The following is a 17160-nucleotide window of genomic DNA, read 5'->3' as shown; positions in this document are numbered from 1 at the left end:
TGTTTTTCCACAAAGGCAGTACACCTCGAGCTATGCTCGGACCTTACTACTGAAGCCTTTCGAGCAGCATTCGCCCGATTCGTTGGCAGACGAGGTTATCCCTCAAAAATGATGAGCGACAATGGTAAAACGTTCATTGGCGCTCAGCGCGCACTCGAACGCGACTTCGTTAAATTTCTTAACGAATGCTCTGCGGACATTGTACAGAAATATGCCCCTCAGGGAATAAACTGGCAGTATATTCCACCCAGCGCCCCTCATATGGGCGGCTTGTGGGAATCCGCAGTAAAAAGTTTTAAAACCCACCTCAAAAAAACCGCTGCATCCCACAAGTTTACCTTCGAAGAATTCACGACGCTGTTGGTGCGTATTGAAGCAGTTCTCAATTCAAGGCCTCTAACCTCACTATCCCAGGACCCAGCTGACTTCACAGCGCTCACTCCGGGTCACTTCCTTCGAGGTGCACCGCTATTAGCCATTCCTGAGCCAAACGCGGAAGACCTCTCCTGGATAAATCGATGGGAAAAACTCAAATCGCTTCATCACCAATTCAGTCGACGCTGGAAAGAGGATTATCTGAAGGACCTTCAGAAGCGCTATAAATGGCAAACGCCACAGCGAAATCCTCAACCAGGCGACCTTGTCGTAATTAAAGAAGATTCGCTCCCACCCACCGAGTGGCGTCTGGGACGAATCGAGAACGTTCGCCTCGGACCTGACAACCATGTTCGGGTTGTAGAGGTTCGCACCCAAAATGGGCTTGTCATGCGCCCCTTAGTTAAACTGTGCTTCCTTCCAATGGAGCACTCTTCGAGCACAGCGCTCTAACTGATATACGTTTCCCCTGTATAATTAAATTTCCGTTTATCATCCGCTGTATCCAACTACTTCTCGTTTCTCTGTCTGCTCTTATACTTCCAGGACGACATCCATCTGGCTCTCACGGCAGAGACCGACAACTGCCTTCAGTGTCGGCTCTGCCTCCACTACCGCGCGCAGAGGACCGATCGAAGAAACCAGCGGCAACTCCCAAACCGGAACATATGGCCAAGCGCACGATCACGCGCACCCCACGAGGCCTGCCAACGACATAATATAGCCAGTCGCGCCTCAACTATCACCATCCGCGCCTTGCAGGAACTGCAGAAGGTCCTTACAAGCACCTCCCTGCAGGGCGGGCAGGATGTTTAAGCCGCCTCCAATAAGATCCAGACGGCGGCGAAATTCTAATGCGCAGCCGTGCGCGGCGAGTGGAAAGGCGCAAATTCACAAGAACTGCCATCGTCAGCAACGATCCTTTTTCCAACGAATTAGTCAAGCATTATTAGCCGGCAATCGCGGACGCGCTCCATTCTACATTCATATTGCATAAATTTTGTACATTTTAAATATCCAAATTAATGTCGGTTTTCAAATTAATATTGTGTTAACGTTTGCATTCTCATTAATAATAAATGAACAGTGAATTTTATAACGTTTTCGAAAAACCTCAAAAATCTATTTATTGTGTATAAGAGTGTAGCGAAGAAAGACCTAATGGGTATAGGATGGGTAATGCATTACACATTAGCGACATATGCCTTTCCGCGAGAAATTAGAATCTAGTCGCAACAAGAAATAGAGGATCTACGTCTTGGTGATCAGGAACAAATAAACTCTTTCTATAATTTTTTTTTTGAAATATTTTTTTTTTACTGCTCCACTATACTGTTGCGACTGAAACGTCACCTGAAAGTTCATAAATATTTTTTCTCTATATGATCACACGGCACAAGTTAGTATGTGTCAACGAAGACTAAAGCTATAAAAGCTTATTAAATTGTTACGAGAGTTTTGCCGACCATATCCATTGGTGTGGCAATCAGATTTCCATAGACTCGAGATAAGACAAATGAAATGAATTTAATACAATTGAACTTGCTGATATGAGAAAAGTATAATTAACGTAATTGGATACAATCGAATGCAATTATCATAAATTGGAACTTAGAAAAAAAATATAAAAATTTTTACTAAATACAATCCAAAAGTAAATTTGAAGTTTGGAAAACTATAATTTAAAATAGATGTGGAATAAGAAAATCTAATTAAATCCTAACAAAAGGAACATTCTAAGTTAGAAATAAGAAAATGTAAATGTTAAGAAGTCTGCAAACTCTGTAAGGCGGTCTACGATTTACTATAGGAATTTTGAGCCAAATAACTACATTTTTCTTAAGGTATTTTTTTTACTCCAGTGTGCTTCGCTTGGTTTCCACGTTATTTGCTATGTACAAGCATACCTATGAAATTAAAATCTATTCAGCAGTATGGAAATAGATTCGAAAGAGCATTTAGATGAATTCCACATTATTTTCAGCAAATGACCTGTAAACCAGAGCAACAACCGCAACAATGTTATCAAACTTAGTTATAATAAGAAGGAATACAACTTCCTGTATAATTTTTTTTTACAACAAAAAAAATGTTATATGTACATACAGCTGCGAACAAAAGAATAGCAGTCGAAGATATTACACACCTTTTATTAGTAAAAGAAGGATCATTTATTTGATAAGCTGCAATAAACTTGCAACCAAACTTATTTTAGAACCATCTAAAAACGTTTAAAGCCCCTAAAAGGAATTATTGCTTTGGCTTTACAAAGTAATATTTACTATTCATGTTTCTTAATACCGGGATCGTAATGAATTATGTCAATTAGATACTTATGTACAATTTCTTTGTTCGAAATTATTTCTTTTACTTCTTAAACAAGCATTTTATTCACCGTTTCCTCTGTAACTTAATGCGTACAACTTATTTTGAAGAAAGCAAATTTAGATAAAACTCAGGATTGATTAGTATATACATCTACATATTAATTTTTTTTAAATGATGGATTATAAATAAAAATTGTAATTAAAAATGGGAATGTCGGCATCTTCATTCTTTTAGAAGGCACGTAGGGTATACAGGTAAGGGGCCACCGAAATTTAGGTGCGTCGGTGGCCATGGTTATTTGAGGGTGGGACTAAGCACCGGGCGTCGCAACAACACCCGCGGCGCCCTTCTGTGTATTCGGCGTTTTATTTTCCTTTCAGTTTTGTTATTTTACTTTTCAGCTTTATTGATATTTGATTTCAGAGTAGTAACCGGTCATGTCCGGTTCGGTAATTTTTTCTTGCGTCAGTTTTTTTTATTTTTTTTTGAATTTGAATTTAAATTTTGGAATGTTAACGGTCTGTCCGTGACATCCGGTTCGGCCGGATGTTGTTTTATTTTGTATTGATAAGCGTTTTGAGTCGGTCTCTGCGCTTCTGCCAGGTTTTTTGAATTTGACAGCTGCTCGTTTTGATAGGCATGATAGGAACATTTTTCTGCTTATGGCGCAGGAACAGTAAGGTTGGCAAGGACCCGCCCCAGCCGACAATGACTAGCCACTGTGCACCACTACATCATGCCGACCGCCTTCCTTACTGCTTCCCTAGTAAATGCGATTCCATAACAATATGTCTGTTCAAATTGTCAAAATCTGTGTATTGGTGTTGGTGCGAATGGTATGGAATGGAAACATAAAACTTAGCAGTCTTCGTATGTGTAAGTAAAATGTTGCCAATGTGTTGGTTTCATTTTGAGTTTGCCATCTCCTTTTGATCTGATCCCTTCGACCATGCAATGACATAAATAAAATCAGCTGATGAGATGAACCAACCTGTATAATTGAACCATGCAATTGTGGAACGATGTGGGATATTTTGTTGTTGGTCGCCATTTTCGGTCACTACATTTTTGCTGGGCTGTGGTTGCCATGGTGGAACCATATAAGGTGGTAGTCGCGGGGACATACCTGCAGCCATCATTAAAAGTTCCCCCTCAAAAATCGTGTGACCAAAAACGCACACAGCCACACGAATTTTTGACAGGGGTGACGATTTGGAATGAAAAATTCTCCAAATGAAATAGCATGTTGACAAATTTAGCTTTGCCACAATGTTTCGTGCTCTCTCGCACCTACTATATTCTAGGTATTGTGAAATATGTAATTTTTGTGTGGAAAAAAATTTTCAGCGAGTCCGCCATTTTCTGCGAATTGAGCTGCAGGCCTGTGCTAATTTTGGAGTATTAAATTAAAACAACAAGCAACAACAACAACCGAACAATAACTTTATAGCTGGTCAATATGGTGAAACAGCTAAGCCGCCGCCTCAAGCCAATGCGCCAACTTCCATGGATTCGCCATCACCTCCAGCAACGACACCGCCAGGGAAAGCTGTACCTGGTGGTCCCAATCAGATAACTATAAATAGGGCAAATATACCTGGCTTGCCTCATACTTTATGTTTAATAAATTTTGTTATTTTTCTAGACTGGTCAACCACCAGTTTCAGCTGCACCACCAACATCAAGTGCAGGCGGCGTTGCAGCTCCATACCAGCACAGAGGTGAATAGCAAATGCTACCGCAATCATGTCCAATGCCACGACAGTCTGGTCTAATGTAGTCACAATCCGGTCAAATAGCACCTCAACACCATATGCACCATCCATTTGGTGGCCATGAGAAACATGGTCCTCCAGGTATGCCGCCCGCATCAACTGGACCAGGTGGGGCAATGACACCACATCCAGTTATACCAAGGTATATACCACAACAGCAACCGGGTTATGCAATGCCACGATAGCAGCAGCAACAACCTCCCCAAGCTGGCTATCTACCAATGCCACAAAATCCGGGCTATCCACCACAACCTCAACATCCAGGTTATCCTCTACCACAACCAGGTGCACCACGTGGTTACATGGGTCAAATGATGCCACCAACACAACCTGGACAGACGCCAATGCTCAGTCAACCACCCAAGCCGGGTCAACCCCCAATACCCGGACACGTCCGGACGTCCTGGTTATAATGTATGCTAATACAACTAAGATTTTACAAATTTGCTGATGATTATTTTTGTGTTATTTTCTTTAGCATACAACTGCATCTGTTACTGGTAAATATCAACAGCCGCAACAGTATGATCAAGCCCAACGCCGTTTAGATCCCATTCAGATGCCAAATCCGATAAGCGTTATCATTGAAAATCAAAATAGCGCTGGTGGTGCTTTTATTACTAATGAACCACCATTGGTGACCACAAAATATGTGTTAGAAGATCAGGGTAACTCCTCCCCACGTTACGTTAGGTATCGATAATCGAAATTAATGTTTTGTTTGTCAATTACATTGATCTTACATTGATCTTTCTTCTTTGCAGGTCGTCTTTGTATTGCATACCTGCAACAGCTGATTTATTAAAAACAACAGCTTTGTCCATTATACTTACCGTCTCACCAATGGCACGCACGGTTGAGGGTGAATATGAGCCACACATTGTAAATTTTGACGAATTGGGTGCAATTAGATGTAATCGTTGCAAGGCTCATATGCAACTTGTAGATGCTGGTCGTCGTTTCCAATGTCTAATGTGTAAAGTAACAAGAGATGGTAAAAAAAATATTTCACTTTTACTTGTGTTCATTGATCCATATTATTTCTCAACAGTGCCAACTGCATATTTCCAACATTTGGGCCACACCGGACAGCGTGTCGATAAATATGAACGTCCTGAACTTGTATTGTGTAGAAGAGTATTTGTGTAAAAAATGTTTGGGTACCGATAGCTCTAAAGGTAAACCTCAACTCATATCCAACATCAATGCCTCGCATTCAATTGTGGACGCTGTACGCACTACATTGGGTTCACGTAGTATGGACAAGCATATTGTTGATTCCAGTGGTAAGGCCACAATTTCAAATGATGGGGCAACCATTATGAAACTATTGGATATTGTGAATCCAGCCGTAAAACTCTAGTAGACATCGCCAAATCTCAAAATGCTGAGGTAAGTTTTTTCTCATATTAGTATGTGTAGAATAAAAATGTTTCTCTTATCAGGTCGGCGATGGCACCACTTCAGTAGTACTTTAAGCAGGTGAAATCTTAAAACAAGTTAAACCATACGTTGAGGTAGGCGTGCATGTACGTATCATCATTAAAGCTATACGTAAAGCATTACAATTATGCATTATAAAATATGACATGGCTGTACATGTCGAAGCTCCAATCAAAGGAACAACAATGTGATTTATTGGAAAAATGCTCTGCCACAGCAATGGACCTCCAATGTCCAAGAGTATCAGAAAATTGTTGATGCTGAATGTCGCCTCCTGTACAATAAACTAGCTAAGTAAGGTGCCAATGTTGTGTTTTCTAAACTACCAATTGGTGATGTTGCTACACAGCATTTTGCAGATCGTGATATGTTCTGTGCTGTTCATGTACCAGAAGAAGATTGGAAACGTAGAATGAAAGCTTTTGGTGGTGCTGTTATGACTACAGATAATGACATTAACTCAAGTGTTTTGGGTCAATGTGATTACTTTGAAGAACGTCAGGTTGGTGGTGAACGTTTCAACATTTTCCAAGGTTTGATAGTGGGTTTGACATTAATTTAATTTTATAGTTTATAATTATTTAAAGGTTGCGTTAATGCTAGAACATGTACATTGATTTTACGTGGCGGTGCCGAACAATTTTTGGAAGAAACTGAGCTTCGTTACATGCTGCTATAATGATTGTGCGGCGTACAATTAAACATGATTCTGTTGTTGCTGGTAAGTCAAAATACAAATTGAAAAAAATTTCTAATCTTAAATTGTTAAGTAATATTATGAAAAGATTGTGTCCAACTCCGGAAGAAAAAACTATAAAATTAGTGTCAGTGAAATCGTTTCTTTTGCCAACTACCTGTAAGGCGTTAAACTGATCAGTAACGTCGCCGTTGACTCGTTCAGTGTAATGTGTAATGGCGACCCCAAGTTCCTCGTGGAAATAGGGGGTGGGCGGGATGGCTTAGAAGGTTTAAAGTGATGATATTAATCGTTCCCGAGATGGTTGTTGTTGTAGCAGTGCTTCGCCCCACGTAATAGGTGCGACCGATCAAAAATTGTCATCAATATCCTCTAACGGGAGTCCAAGGAAATTTGCTGTTTCAACAGGGTTGGAGCATAATGAAAGGGGTGTTGGAGGCGTTGGTTCCACATTACAATTAAAAAGATGGTTGGTGTCATGTGGGGACACATTGCAAGCGGGGCCTACATTTTGTATGTCGGGTTGATTCTGGATAGGTTAGAGTTTAACCTGTTACAGTATCCAGAACGAAGTTGAGCTAGAGTTACTCGCTTTTCCCTGGGGAGTATGCGGTCCTCTTCCGCAAGTTTTGGGTACTGTTCTTTGAGTACTGGATTTACCGGGCAATTCCTAGCATAACGGTCCGACGCTTGTTTGCGGAGTTCACTGAGGACCTGCTTTTGTTTTTTTGCTTCATACGGCTGAGTTCTCAGGTGCCTTACTTCCTCATAATACTTACGAAAATAACTCTTTAAGCCCCTAAGCGGTGTTGGATCAACAATCAGATGTCTGTTGGGATGCCCAGGTTTTTGGGTATTCTACAGAAACTGTTTGGTTAGCATTTCATTTCTTTCCCTTATTGGGAGTTTTCCTGCTTCATTGTGCAGGTGGTGTTCCGAGGACATAAGAAGGCAGCCATTAGCGGTTTTGGGGGCAGCATTTTGGCAGGCCTGTACTTTCTTCCAGTGAGTAACCTTTAGGCCTGGCGACCATATCGGAGACGCGTACCATGCAAACGTCTATTTATATTTACCCCAAGTACTGTCGATTTATCGAATTATATTAAATATTTGTTACAGCTCTGGATTTTCGTTACAATTGCTAGTGCATGCTCTCCAAAATGTAGATCCTGATCGAAAGTCACACCCAAGATTTTAGGGTGTTAGACAGTCGGTAGGGTAATGTCATGTGGTCGACATTTAGCGCGGCCATGTTTTAAATAAGGTCACCGATGATTTGGTTGGTGACAATATCAGGTTTCGCGAGGCGACAAAACTGGAGAGATTGGGGAGATAGCTGTTTATTTTATTACAAAGCTCATCGGTGTAGGAAACAGTAGCATAGTGTTATGGAAACGCATTTCCTATGGGAGCAACAAGGAAGGCAGTCGGCATGATATTGTGGTGCACAGTGGCTAGTCATGTCGGCTGGGTTGGGTTCTTGCCAACCTTGCTGTCCTGCGCCATAACAAAAAAAAAGTTCCTATTATGCCTTTAAAAAAACTGACAAAAAGCGCAGAACGAATTCAAAACGCTTACAAATTCAAATTAAGACAACATCCGGCCGAACCGGATGTCACGGACAGACCGTTACAACATTCAACAATTTAAAATTCAAAAAAAAGAAACTTCAAAAAACTAAACGCAAAAAAAAATTACCGAACCGGAAACGACCGGTTACCAAACTCTGAAAATCAAAAGAACAAAAAAAAAAGCTGAAAAGTAAAGAAAAGGGGAAAAGGGCCGAATATATAGAGGGGCGCCCCGGGTGTTGTTGCGACGCCCGGTGCTTAGCCCACCCTCAAAATACATGGCCACCGACGCACCTGTATTTCGGTGGCCCCTTACCTGTATTACCTAGTGCCTTCTAAATCAAAAGGACTGCCAGCATTCCCATTTTAGAATACAAATTTTATCCAACACTCATTATCAAAACATTTCAGTAAAAACTTATTCCGTATATACATGGCATTACATGCTATATAACTAAAGCTATACTAAGGCTTATGAAAAATTATTATAAGGGAAATCCTAAGCAAAAGAAAACTCAAGGGTAAGTGCATTTTAAGATGTGAGAGTATCTGACTTAATTAGATATTCTTTTCCACGGTGAGTACAACCCAAAGGCTGATCCTAAGAATATTGCTACTCTAAGTTTTTCTATTTCTTTCTTACGCTAGATTAGTAGGTGCACCATCGTGACGCGTACCTGTACTCCCTCTTTAAAAGTTTCCTCAACTTCCTACCTATTCTACCTTTATTGTGTTTTATTTTATTTTATTTTATGTTATTTTATTTTATTGTAGTTTATACTTTCTTGAATATTTAGGTTAAGTTTACTGTGATTGCTTTTCTTTTATTGTTATTATTATTATTTGTAATCTTTGTCGTTTTATTAAAGTTTATTTTATTTCTGGTGCATTTAATTTAATTTTGTCGTATTTTATCTTATATTATTCTATCTTGGTTCCGTTTAATTTAATTTTATTTTATTCCAGTTCAATTCTACTTAGTTTTTTTTTATTATTCTATTTTATTTTATTTTATTTTACCTTACGTTCCTTCTTTTTCTATTTTTTTCTTGTATAATTCTGGTAAGTAGTGTTGTTCAGGGTTTAATAAGGTTTCAAAATACGATAGATACATAAATAATATAGCAAATTAAGACTAACTACACACTATATTTACAGAGGCACGTCTTTTAAAAATTCAAATTTGTGCTAAATAAACAAGACTGTCATATATTTCTTTTTATCATTTACGTAAGTTAGCAATTGATTGTTAAGACCTCGTCAAATCAGAGTTTGGTTAACATTATGTTAAAAAGTTTTTACTTACAAGCTCAAGTAAAGCTACTATAAACTCTGATTATATATTTAACTGATGCTGTGGTTCGTATGAGCTGTTTTATAAGCTAGGGAGGGAGAAAACTTGTAACCCTAGCGATATTCTTTCATAATCGCCATGCAAAAAAAACACCAGGTAGAGTATTGGAAAGCATAGGACTTGGGCAACATTAAGCCGTTTGGAAGCAACTCGTTCGCTAAAGTTACAAGGACTCTTTCGATTCTCACATACGTCTGTTGAAGATGTGAAGAGTCAACGATTTTCAACAGTAATGATTTCGAAATTTCATCAGTTCTTTCTTTTATTTTAGTTAGTAAAAGAAAGATTCTTTAATACCGAAATCTTTATAAACAAATTCTAATATTTTAGAAAAGTTAGAGGATTCACAAAAGGAATCTTTTATTGAGAATTTCCGGAAAAAAAATTTTGAAGTTCAAGAAGCTTTCTTAGTATGAAACCCGTTTTCGAACGTGCTTTCGAAAAGTTCCAAAGATTACCTAAAATTTTAGATAATTTCAAACCGTTTCCAAGCATTTACTTGGAATTTCAAGAATCTTTTAGTGTGCAGGGTTGCAGTCCAATTAATGTTAGTTAGTTAATCAAAAATATATTTTTCTTTAACCATCCCTTTTCAAGAGTATTCCAAGTTTTCTCCCCAAAAAAACTTAATTTTACATACATTATATTGAAGAAAATCCACAGATGCCTTCGGAAAAAAAAATTGTCAAAATTAAGTGTTATACCCGTCTGGGCCGAAATGAACTAGACGATACAAACCCAGGGTAAAAGTAAAGTTTTGAAGCTTAGATAAAAATTTATAGATTTAATAGTAAAAAAAAAATTCATCAGAATTTTTCATTCTCTTGTTTTGAAAATATTTTCCGTATCCGGAACGAACTCACCGCTTTAGATGTTGTTGTTGGTAGTTGGTACTATGACGTCATTGCCGGTAAGTTGTCACAGCTGGGTGGTTGCAGCAGGCCTATATGCGGCGGCCCTGCTATTGTTGTTACTAAAATTGGTGGTGGTGGTACGTCTGGTGGTTGTTGTGCAGTTGGGTAGGCGCTGCCGGGGTCGCGCGCGGTGTCGCACGCAGTAATGGTGGCAGCGCGCGGTTTCGTTGCGATATTGGAGGTCGTTGCGCGTTTGGTTGGCTGGCGCTATCACTGGTGGTTGCGCGCGGTGTTGCTCGCAATGTGGCGTTAACGCGCGGTTGTTCGCGCGGTTGGTGGTGGTAGCAGTAGCGCGCGGCTTTGGCTTGGTTAGTGACAGCGCGCGATGTTGGCGCGGTTGGTGGTAGCTGTGGAAGCGTTGGCAATGGTCGTTACGAAACGAATTATTGCGTCCACTCATATAAATGCTGTTGATAGCAAAATTGATCTCCAGCAATTTAGTTGGTTAATGATTACCAAAAACTTGTACCATGTTAGGATTGTGAAACTTTGCAAAATCAACGCCAACAATGCATTGAAAACCTTTCGACTTAATTCATCACCACATATATAAACTCATGGGATTGTAGACTCCCGTAACTTGCAATACTTTTAAAACACTTATTCCATTCCGCTTTAGCAGCATATACATATATGTATGTGCATGGGTACACATGTATCCTTTACTTTTGGACAATGACCGCATTCGTTGATGAGCTTCTCTTGATTTCTGTGTTTAATATATATAAAGCAAAACTCTTTAGTCTTCGCTCACTTTTACTGCGATGGCTTTTTATTACCCATTTTTATTTTATATATGCAAGCAGTTTCTGTCTGCCGACGCTATGCTCTGGCACAACGTTTTGTGCCCGTCATCAATAGTTAACACATAATTGAGAACATGCAAACCATAAAATCAAATTCTTTATTATTCTTCACGCTCACCTCTTTTTTAATAAATTTTGTTTTTCATTCAATACATCTTTTAGATTATTAAATTTGTGCACAAATTCCAATAGTTTTCTCTTTTACCAACCACCGATAAGGGCCAAGATGACCAAACGGCAAACCTCGCTTTTTTTTCTTTCTTTTAAAAGTTGGGGAATCAGGGATATTGCGTGGCAATCGTTTGGAATATTCCAACACCCCGTGCTCCTCGCACGCGCGGAGGAGACACGTGATGTCTCTCAAATACTATTGCTTAATATTAATATACACGAAGTTTGGCAATTTAGCACGTCCTGCAAGTAGGTTAAACAATTGCCAATTGCACTCATTCATTTCGGGGGCAATTTTAAAATGTAAACTTACGCTCTTCAGCCTTTCAGGATTTTATTATGTAGCACGAGTTGACAGTTTCTGGAAGTCCGGCGCAAAAAGACAGGAGACTGTTTTAGTGTTGCTGTAAACCGCCCGATTTGTAATGGTACACTATCTGCATTTGTGGGCGGCGCTCATCATTTCCTCCAGCTATATGTACACCTGGGTGTATTAATGATGTTTGGTGGTTTCACTGTTTCTTATTTTTTTCAATACTTATTTTAAATTAAACCGGAATTTTCGTCCACAATTTGCCACGACACTATTTTAGTCCTTCACCACTTTTCTTGATCAGAGATCTTTGCTACAATGGCGCACGACGCCGTCCGGCTGCTAAGCAAAATTTTTCTTTCCTTTTTCTTTTTCCATTCAGCGATGGAAAAACGCAGTTATCTAACTGTGGCGGCGATTATCGATTGGTTCATTGTTATCGTTGGCTCATCCCTACAGCACTATACCGGTCGCGTTCCGGTTATCAAACCCTTGTATTGATCATAGGTGGATGGAACGTAGAGAAAGCGTAAAACTTTGCAACTTTTGTGTCCTGCGGGAACGTTGAGCGCCGAATTAGGTAAAACTTTACCACCACGCAGGGCGTAATTGCTAATGCATCGTTTGCATTTTGCGTTTGCCATCTCCTTTTGACAATCTCTATGCCAGTACAATGAAACGAATAAAATCAGCTAATAAGATGAGCCACCTACACCATTGCGCCAGGTGTTATTGAAAATTCGTCAATGTCATGGGAATTTTTGGCGATGCCACCCGCACGAAACTAACAAAATTTTGTTTTAACCACCCCAGGCAGACATGAGTGAGGGTGAATCCTACCTTTTCCCTAACACTAGCCAACTGGTACGTTCCAAGGTTGAATCTCCCAAGTGGACCATAACAAACCTGCTTCGCTTTGAAGACCTGACGATGAAGCGAACAGGAACCCGGTTCACTTATGGGAAGCCACTTCCAGTACCATTCGATGCCAAGCAACGTGGGGCACGACTCACACCTAAGATAAGAGTCTCAAAGTTCTACCGCGAAGCTAGCCGGGCAACAGGGTCCATCAAAAAAAGTCAAGTCAATTTGTGAATTAATTTTGTTTCTTAGTTTAAGGCTTTGCGGCAGTTAGACATTTGTTATGGAGAACTCGTCAAAACTCCGTATAGTTCTAGTGGTTATCGCCCCCACAGAAAGGAAAAAAAATATGGTGGATAAGGAGAACTCGTCCAAACTCCGAAAGGCTAGTCCAACCCAAGCGTGGACTGTCAGGCTGTTCACGGTTCTCGGTGAGTACGCGTGTGAACATCCTATGAGATCATTGCTCGGGGAGAATACTGGGCGAGATGTCCCCGACCGCCAAAACGCCCAGACAGGTAAAAAAAATTTTATTTTGTATTAAAAAAAAGCAGTTGTGAATTTAGCAAAACGTTCTTGTTGGTTTATTGCGGACGAATATCCGAAGCATGGAAGCGACCTATTAATTTCCTGTTTAGGTCCTCGAGATCATACAATGCATTGCCTATTTTTCGGAGCACGCGACACTTAAGGTATTTTGCCAAGAATTTGGCATTAATGCCCTGTTTGAAGTTACCTAAGGCAAAGTTTTTCCGGAAAACTTCTTGGCCTTCCCTGTAGTTGACTTGCCTAGAGCGCTTATTATAGGTGTTTATCCTATCCTTGGCTTGATCTAAATTTCTATGGATCTGTTCGCGAATATTAGTCAACTTGTCCGTTCTGCTCACTATCGGAACCTGGTCTTCCCGAAGGCTGCCGAGTTTCTCTAAAATATTTTACGCTGAGGCATGTTGGACCATATTTTGGCCATATAATGCAAAATAAGGAGAGCACTGAATCGCTGTATGAAAATCACTTCTCAAAACTGATAAAATCTCGGGTATATGCTTATCCCAATCGGTATGGTCTGGTTTATCCTTCAGGAAAATTCTAATCTTTGAAACGATTTCTCTATTAACGCGCTCGGATGCGTTCGCTTGAGGAGAATATAACCCCGGCCTCACGTGCGTCACCCCGTAATTTACTAAAAATTGGTTAATTTTCTTGGAGATAAACTGTTTACCATTGTCACTATGAATAAATTCAGGGACCCCTACAGCTGGAAAAATTTCTGTAGCGAAGTAATTTATAACGTTAACAGCGGTGGCTCTCTGCATGGGCTTTAGCCAAACGTATTTTGAAAGATGGTCTAGTACTATAAAAATAAATTGATTTCGCCGCTTAGATCTCGGATACGGCCCTAGGAAATCGCAATATAATCGCTGAAATGGCCTCTCGGATGCAAAGGTGTTCCCTATAGGTGGTCTCGACTGTTGATTAGTGGGGTTTACTGCCTTGCAAGTGTCACAACGCTGGACGTAGTCCCTGACGTCCTTAGCCTGCTGTGGCCAGAAGTACTTCTGCCTAACACGTTCTAAGGTTTTCTGCCACCCGCCATGGTAACTCCGCTTAGCGTCATGTGCTAATCTTACTTATTCCTCAGTCAACCCTTTTGGCAACCACAAACGCCACAGCGAGTCTTCTTCCCCTTCCATCCCCTTACGAAATTTAACTCTTTTGAAAATTACACCATCCACCACTCGTAAGTCCGGAAGGGACTCCTCGTTTTCGGTGACGGTCCTAATCAAATCTAGATATTCGTGGCTGCTAAACTCGGGAGAGACTAAATCTATTTCCCCGGGTGTGGTAGTGAAAGCCAACTCATCGGCATCAAACCGCGAAAGCGCATCGGGTACTACATTCAGGGTGCCTTTACGATGTTCCATTTTAAAATCGTATCTTTGCAGCAGAAGTGACCACCTCGCCAACCTCCCGCTCAAGTCCTTTTGCGTCATCAGCCACTTGAGGCTGGAGTGGTCCGTGATAATCCGAAACGGTAATCCTTCAACATAGGGTCGGAAATGCTTCACGCTGATTATGGCGGCGAGACATTCCAGCTCGGTTACTGTATAATTGCGTTGAGCATTATTCAGCTTTTTCGACACGAACGCGATTGGATGCTCAGTGCTCTCATCATCGACCTGGAACACACTCCGCCAACACCTATTTTGGAAGCGTCGCATTGTATTACAAATTCTTTGGAAAAGTCTGGTTGGCAAAGACAGGAGCGGAACTCAAGGCTACTTTTAGTTTTTCGAAGGCCTCTATAGCTTCAGAGGTAAGCTTGTGTAGAGTTATCTACTTATAACAAATATACTTGTTATATTTTAAATTTATTCTTATTATATTAGTTATTTTTTTATTATCAAAAAAAAAAATGAAAATATTTTTAGTAATCTTTTGCATAGCTTCTATTTTCCCTGGATCCACTTTCAAGCACCCGCTGCCTATCAGGTACCCTAAGTAACGAATTTCTTTCTGGCAAAATTTGCTCTTCTTTACGTTTATTGTCAGACCTGCGTCGGTCAAACATTTTGCCACTTCCGCCAGCAACTTCTGGTGGTCTTCAAAGTTCGTAATGCATACCATAAGGTCGTCCAGGTAGACAAAGACATTCTCCCGTAGACGCGAAGGGATTGCCTTGTCCATCAGTCTACTCATAGTTTGCGGTTCATTGCACAGACCAAATGGCATTACCTTGAAGTGGTACAGAGGCCTCCCCGGAACTGCGAATGCTGTTTTTTCCTTGGAGGACTCTGTCAATTCGATCTGGAAGAACGCGTCCTTCAGATCAATGCCACTAATAAAATGTATATCTTTCAGTCTGCTCAATAAGCCGTTGATATGAGGCAGAGGGTATGAGTCCTTCTTAGTCACCGCGTTGACCTTCCTGGAATCTATGCACAGCCTAACTTTACCTGGTTTCCCGACCAGTACCACAGGGCTACACCACGGAGAGTTTGATTCTTCTATAACTCCCAATTCGAGTACCCTGTCTAATTCGCTAAAAGCTTCCACTTTCCTCGGTGGCGAAAGAGGGAAATGTTTGCTTTTTATAGGAACGGCATCACCGGTGTCAATGTGATGTTCCACTAATTTAGTTTGCCCCAGGCCTAACTTCTCGTACGAAGGAAACGTCTCTATGACCTTTTGCAATTCAATTTTTCGGGCTGATGACAATTGATGGAGATTCGGTTCTTCGACCTCTATGCATTCTACGCTTGGGAATATTTCGGGAGCTAACGCAAATGCTCTCCAAAAATCTACCCCGAAGTAAGCTTCTTGAAGAAGTGAAGGAACTAGGTAGAAACGAACACCCTTTGTGGTATTCTTGAGTGTGACCGGTAGAGATACTAAGCCTAAGATTTTTTGCTTGTTGCCACCCACGGTATATATGAATGCATGTAAGGGCTGGTAATCGTAGCCGTTATCTTTTAGGAATTCTACACCATTTTTCCCCAAGATGGAAACGTTGGCTCCCGACTCCAACAACCCTACAATAAAACTATCCTTAATTTTTGCCTTTACGAGAGGCCTTTCATCCTCTGTAACGTGATGGCTTGCAACAGTCTACGCTCCTGTACTCTCCTGTGGTATCTTTCCCTGTACTTCAAAATATTTTCTGATACCGGGTATTGTTCAAAATGCCATTTCTTATTTGTTTGTACCTATGTTCCCTTTCTTCTAGACTTGGTGAAAAATGCGTCTGGCAGGCGACATCCCTATGCTGACGTCGCAGAATTTGGATCGGCTCGCCCATCGCGGATGAGGACGTTTGACTCTCGGATTCAGAACTATTGGTATTATCCGTACAGTTCGGGAAGGTTACGATTACATTTGGGTATTCTTTCGCCAGGGTACTAGTGCACCTCGGAAGCTCATCACCTCCATGCAACTCGAAATCTGCGAGAGATCCACCCTCTGGTTCAGTGCACGGGACGACGCCTCGAGCACTGGCTGGTGTGGGAGCTATGATGCCGAACGAGGTTCCCCCGCCTTCTCGCTCGGGTACTGGTTTCCCTGCCTGTGATGGTCCCTAGGGCATTTAGGAGTAAGTACTCCCTTATACCCACATTTAAAACAAAAAGGATTCCTAATGGGTTCCTCACAGTATATATATGAGTGGCCCATTGCCTGACAATTCCAGCATTGGATTCCTGAATAGTCCGGTCTCCTGCTGCGTCGATATTCCAGCGCCTCTATCTGCGGATCCACTTCGCAGTCCTCGCTTTCCATCCTCAAGTCTGGGGTTGTCACACGGGCTTCGTTTGCATGCCGTACTGGGTAAGTGGCTCCCAACAGCTTGCTTTCTTTCAGCACTTGTGGATCATGAAGGGTTCTTACATCCGCGTTGAAAAGCATCAGCTTAAGGCTACTGTTATGATATCAATCAGCAATACCTCTGACATGGGTTCTCTTAAGCGCGCGTTCAAGGAGATTTTGTCCGTGTGGAATACGTCATAGCACTCACTTGCTTTTTGCTTCCGCATGGAGATCTCCATCATGATCTCGT

At 41.0% G+C, this 17160-nt stretch overlaps 2 protein-coding genes across 6 annotated transcripts in view; one reads left to right on the top strand and one right to left on the bottom strand.

Moving 5' to 3' along the window:
• The window catches only part of LOC137244436 (T-complex protein 1 subunit eta-like), a 32635-nt gene extending 20536 nt beyond the window's left edge, over window positions 1-12099 (bottom strand). For both annotated transcript variants that reach the window (XM_067773425.1, XM_067773427.1), the window contains exons 1-2: window positions 11748-12099; window positions 10407-11677 (exon numbers count right to left, since the gene is read on the bottom strand). The gene's annotated coding sequence lies outside the window, so the exon portion shown is untranslated. The remainder of the gene's footprint in view (window positions 1-10406; window positions 11678-11747) is intronic.
• Window positions 1-17160, top strand: part of LOC137244434 (succinate--CoA ligase [ADP/GDP-forming] subunit alpha, mitochondrial-like) — a 50528-nt gene that overhangs the window by 16766 nt on the left and 16602 nt on the right. For 3 of the 4 annotated variants that reach the window (XM_067773423.1, XM_067773421.1, XM_067773424.1), the window contains exons 2-7: window positions 4349-4892; window positions 4957-5171; window positions 5243-5472; window positions 5530-5870; window positions 5924-6454; window positions 6509-6642. In XM_067773423.1, the coding sequence (XP_067629524.1) occupies window positions 5038-5171; window positions 5243-5472; window positions 5530-5627 (462 nt within the window). In that variant the 5' untranslated portion in view covers window positions 4349-4892; window positions 4957-5037 and the 3' untranslated portion in view covers window positions 5628-5870; window positions 5924-6454; window positions 6509-6642. Of the gene's footprint in view, window positions 1-4348; window positions 4893-4956; window positions 5172-5242; window positions 5473-5529; window positions 5871-5923; window positions 6455-6491; window positions 6643-17160 lie in introns of all 4 variants that reach the window. The other variant, XM_067773422.1, reaches the window with a different exon arrangement.

Source organism: Eurosta solidaginis, chromosome 3 (assembly GCF_040869045.1).
Source record: "Eurosta solidaginis isolate ZX-2024a chromosome 3, ASM4086904v1, whole genome shotgun sequence".
NCBI lineage: Eukaryota > Metazoa > Arthropoda > Insecta > Diptera > Tephritidae > Eurosta > Eurosta solidaginis.
Note: the sequence above shows the minus strand (reverse complement) of the source record. Positions and strands in the feature narration are given on the sequence as shown.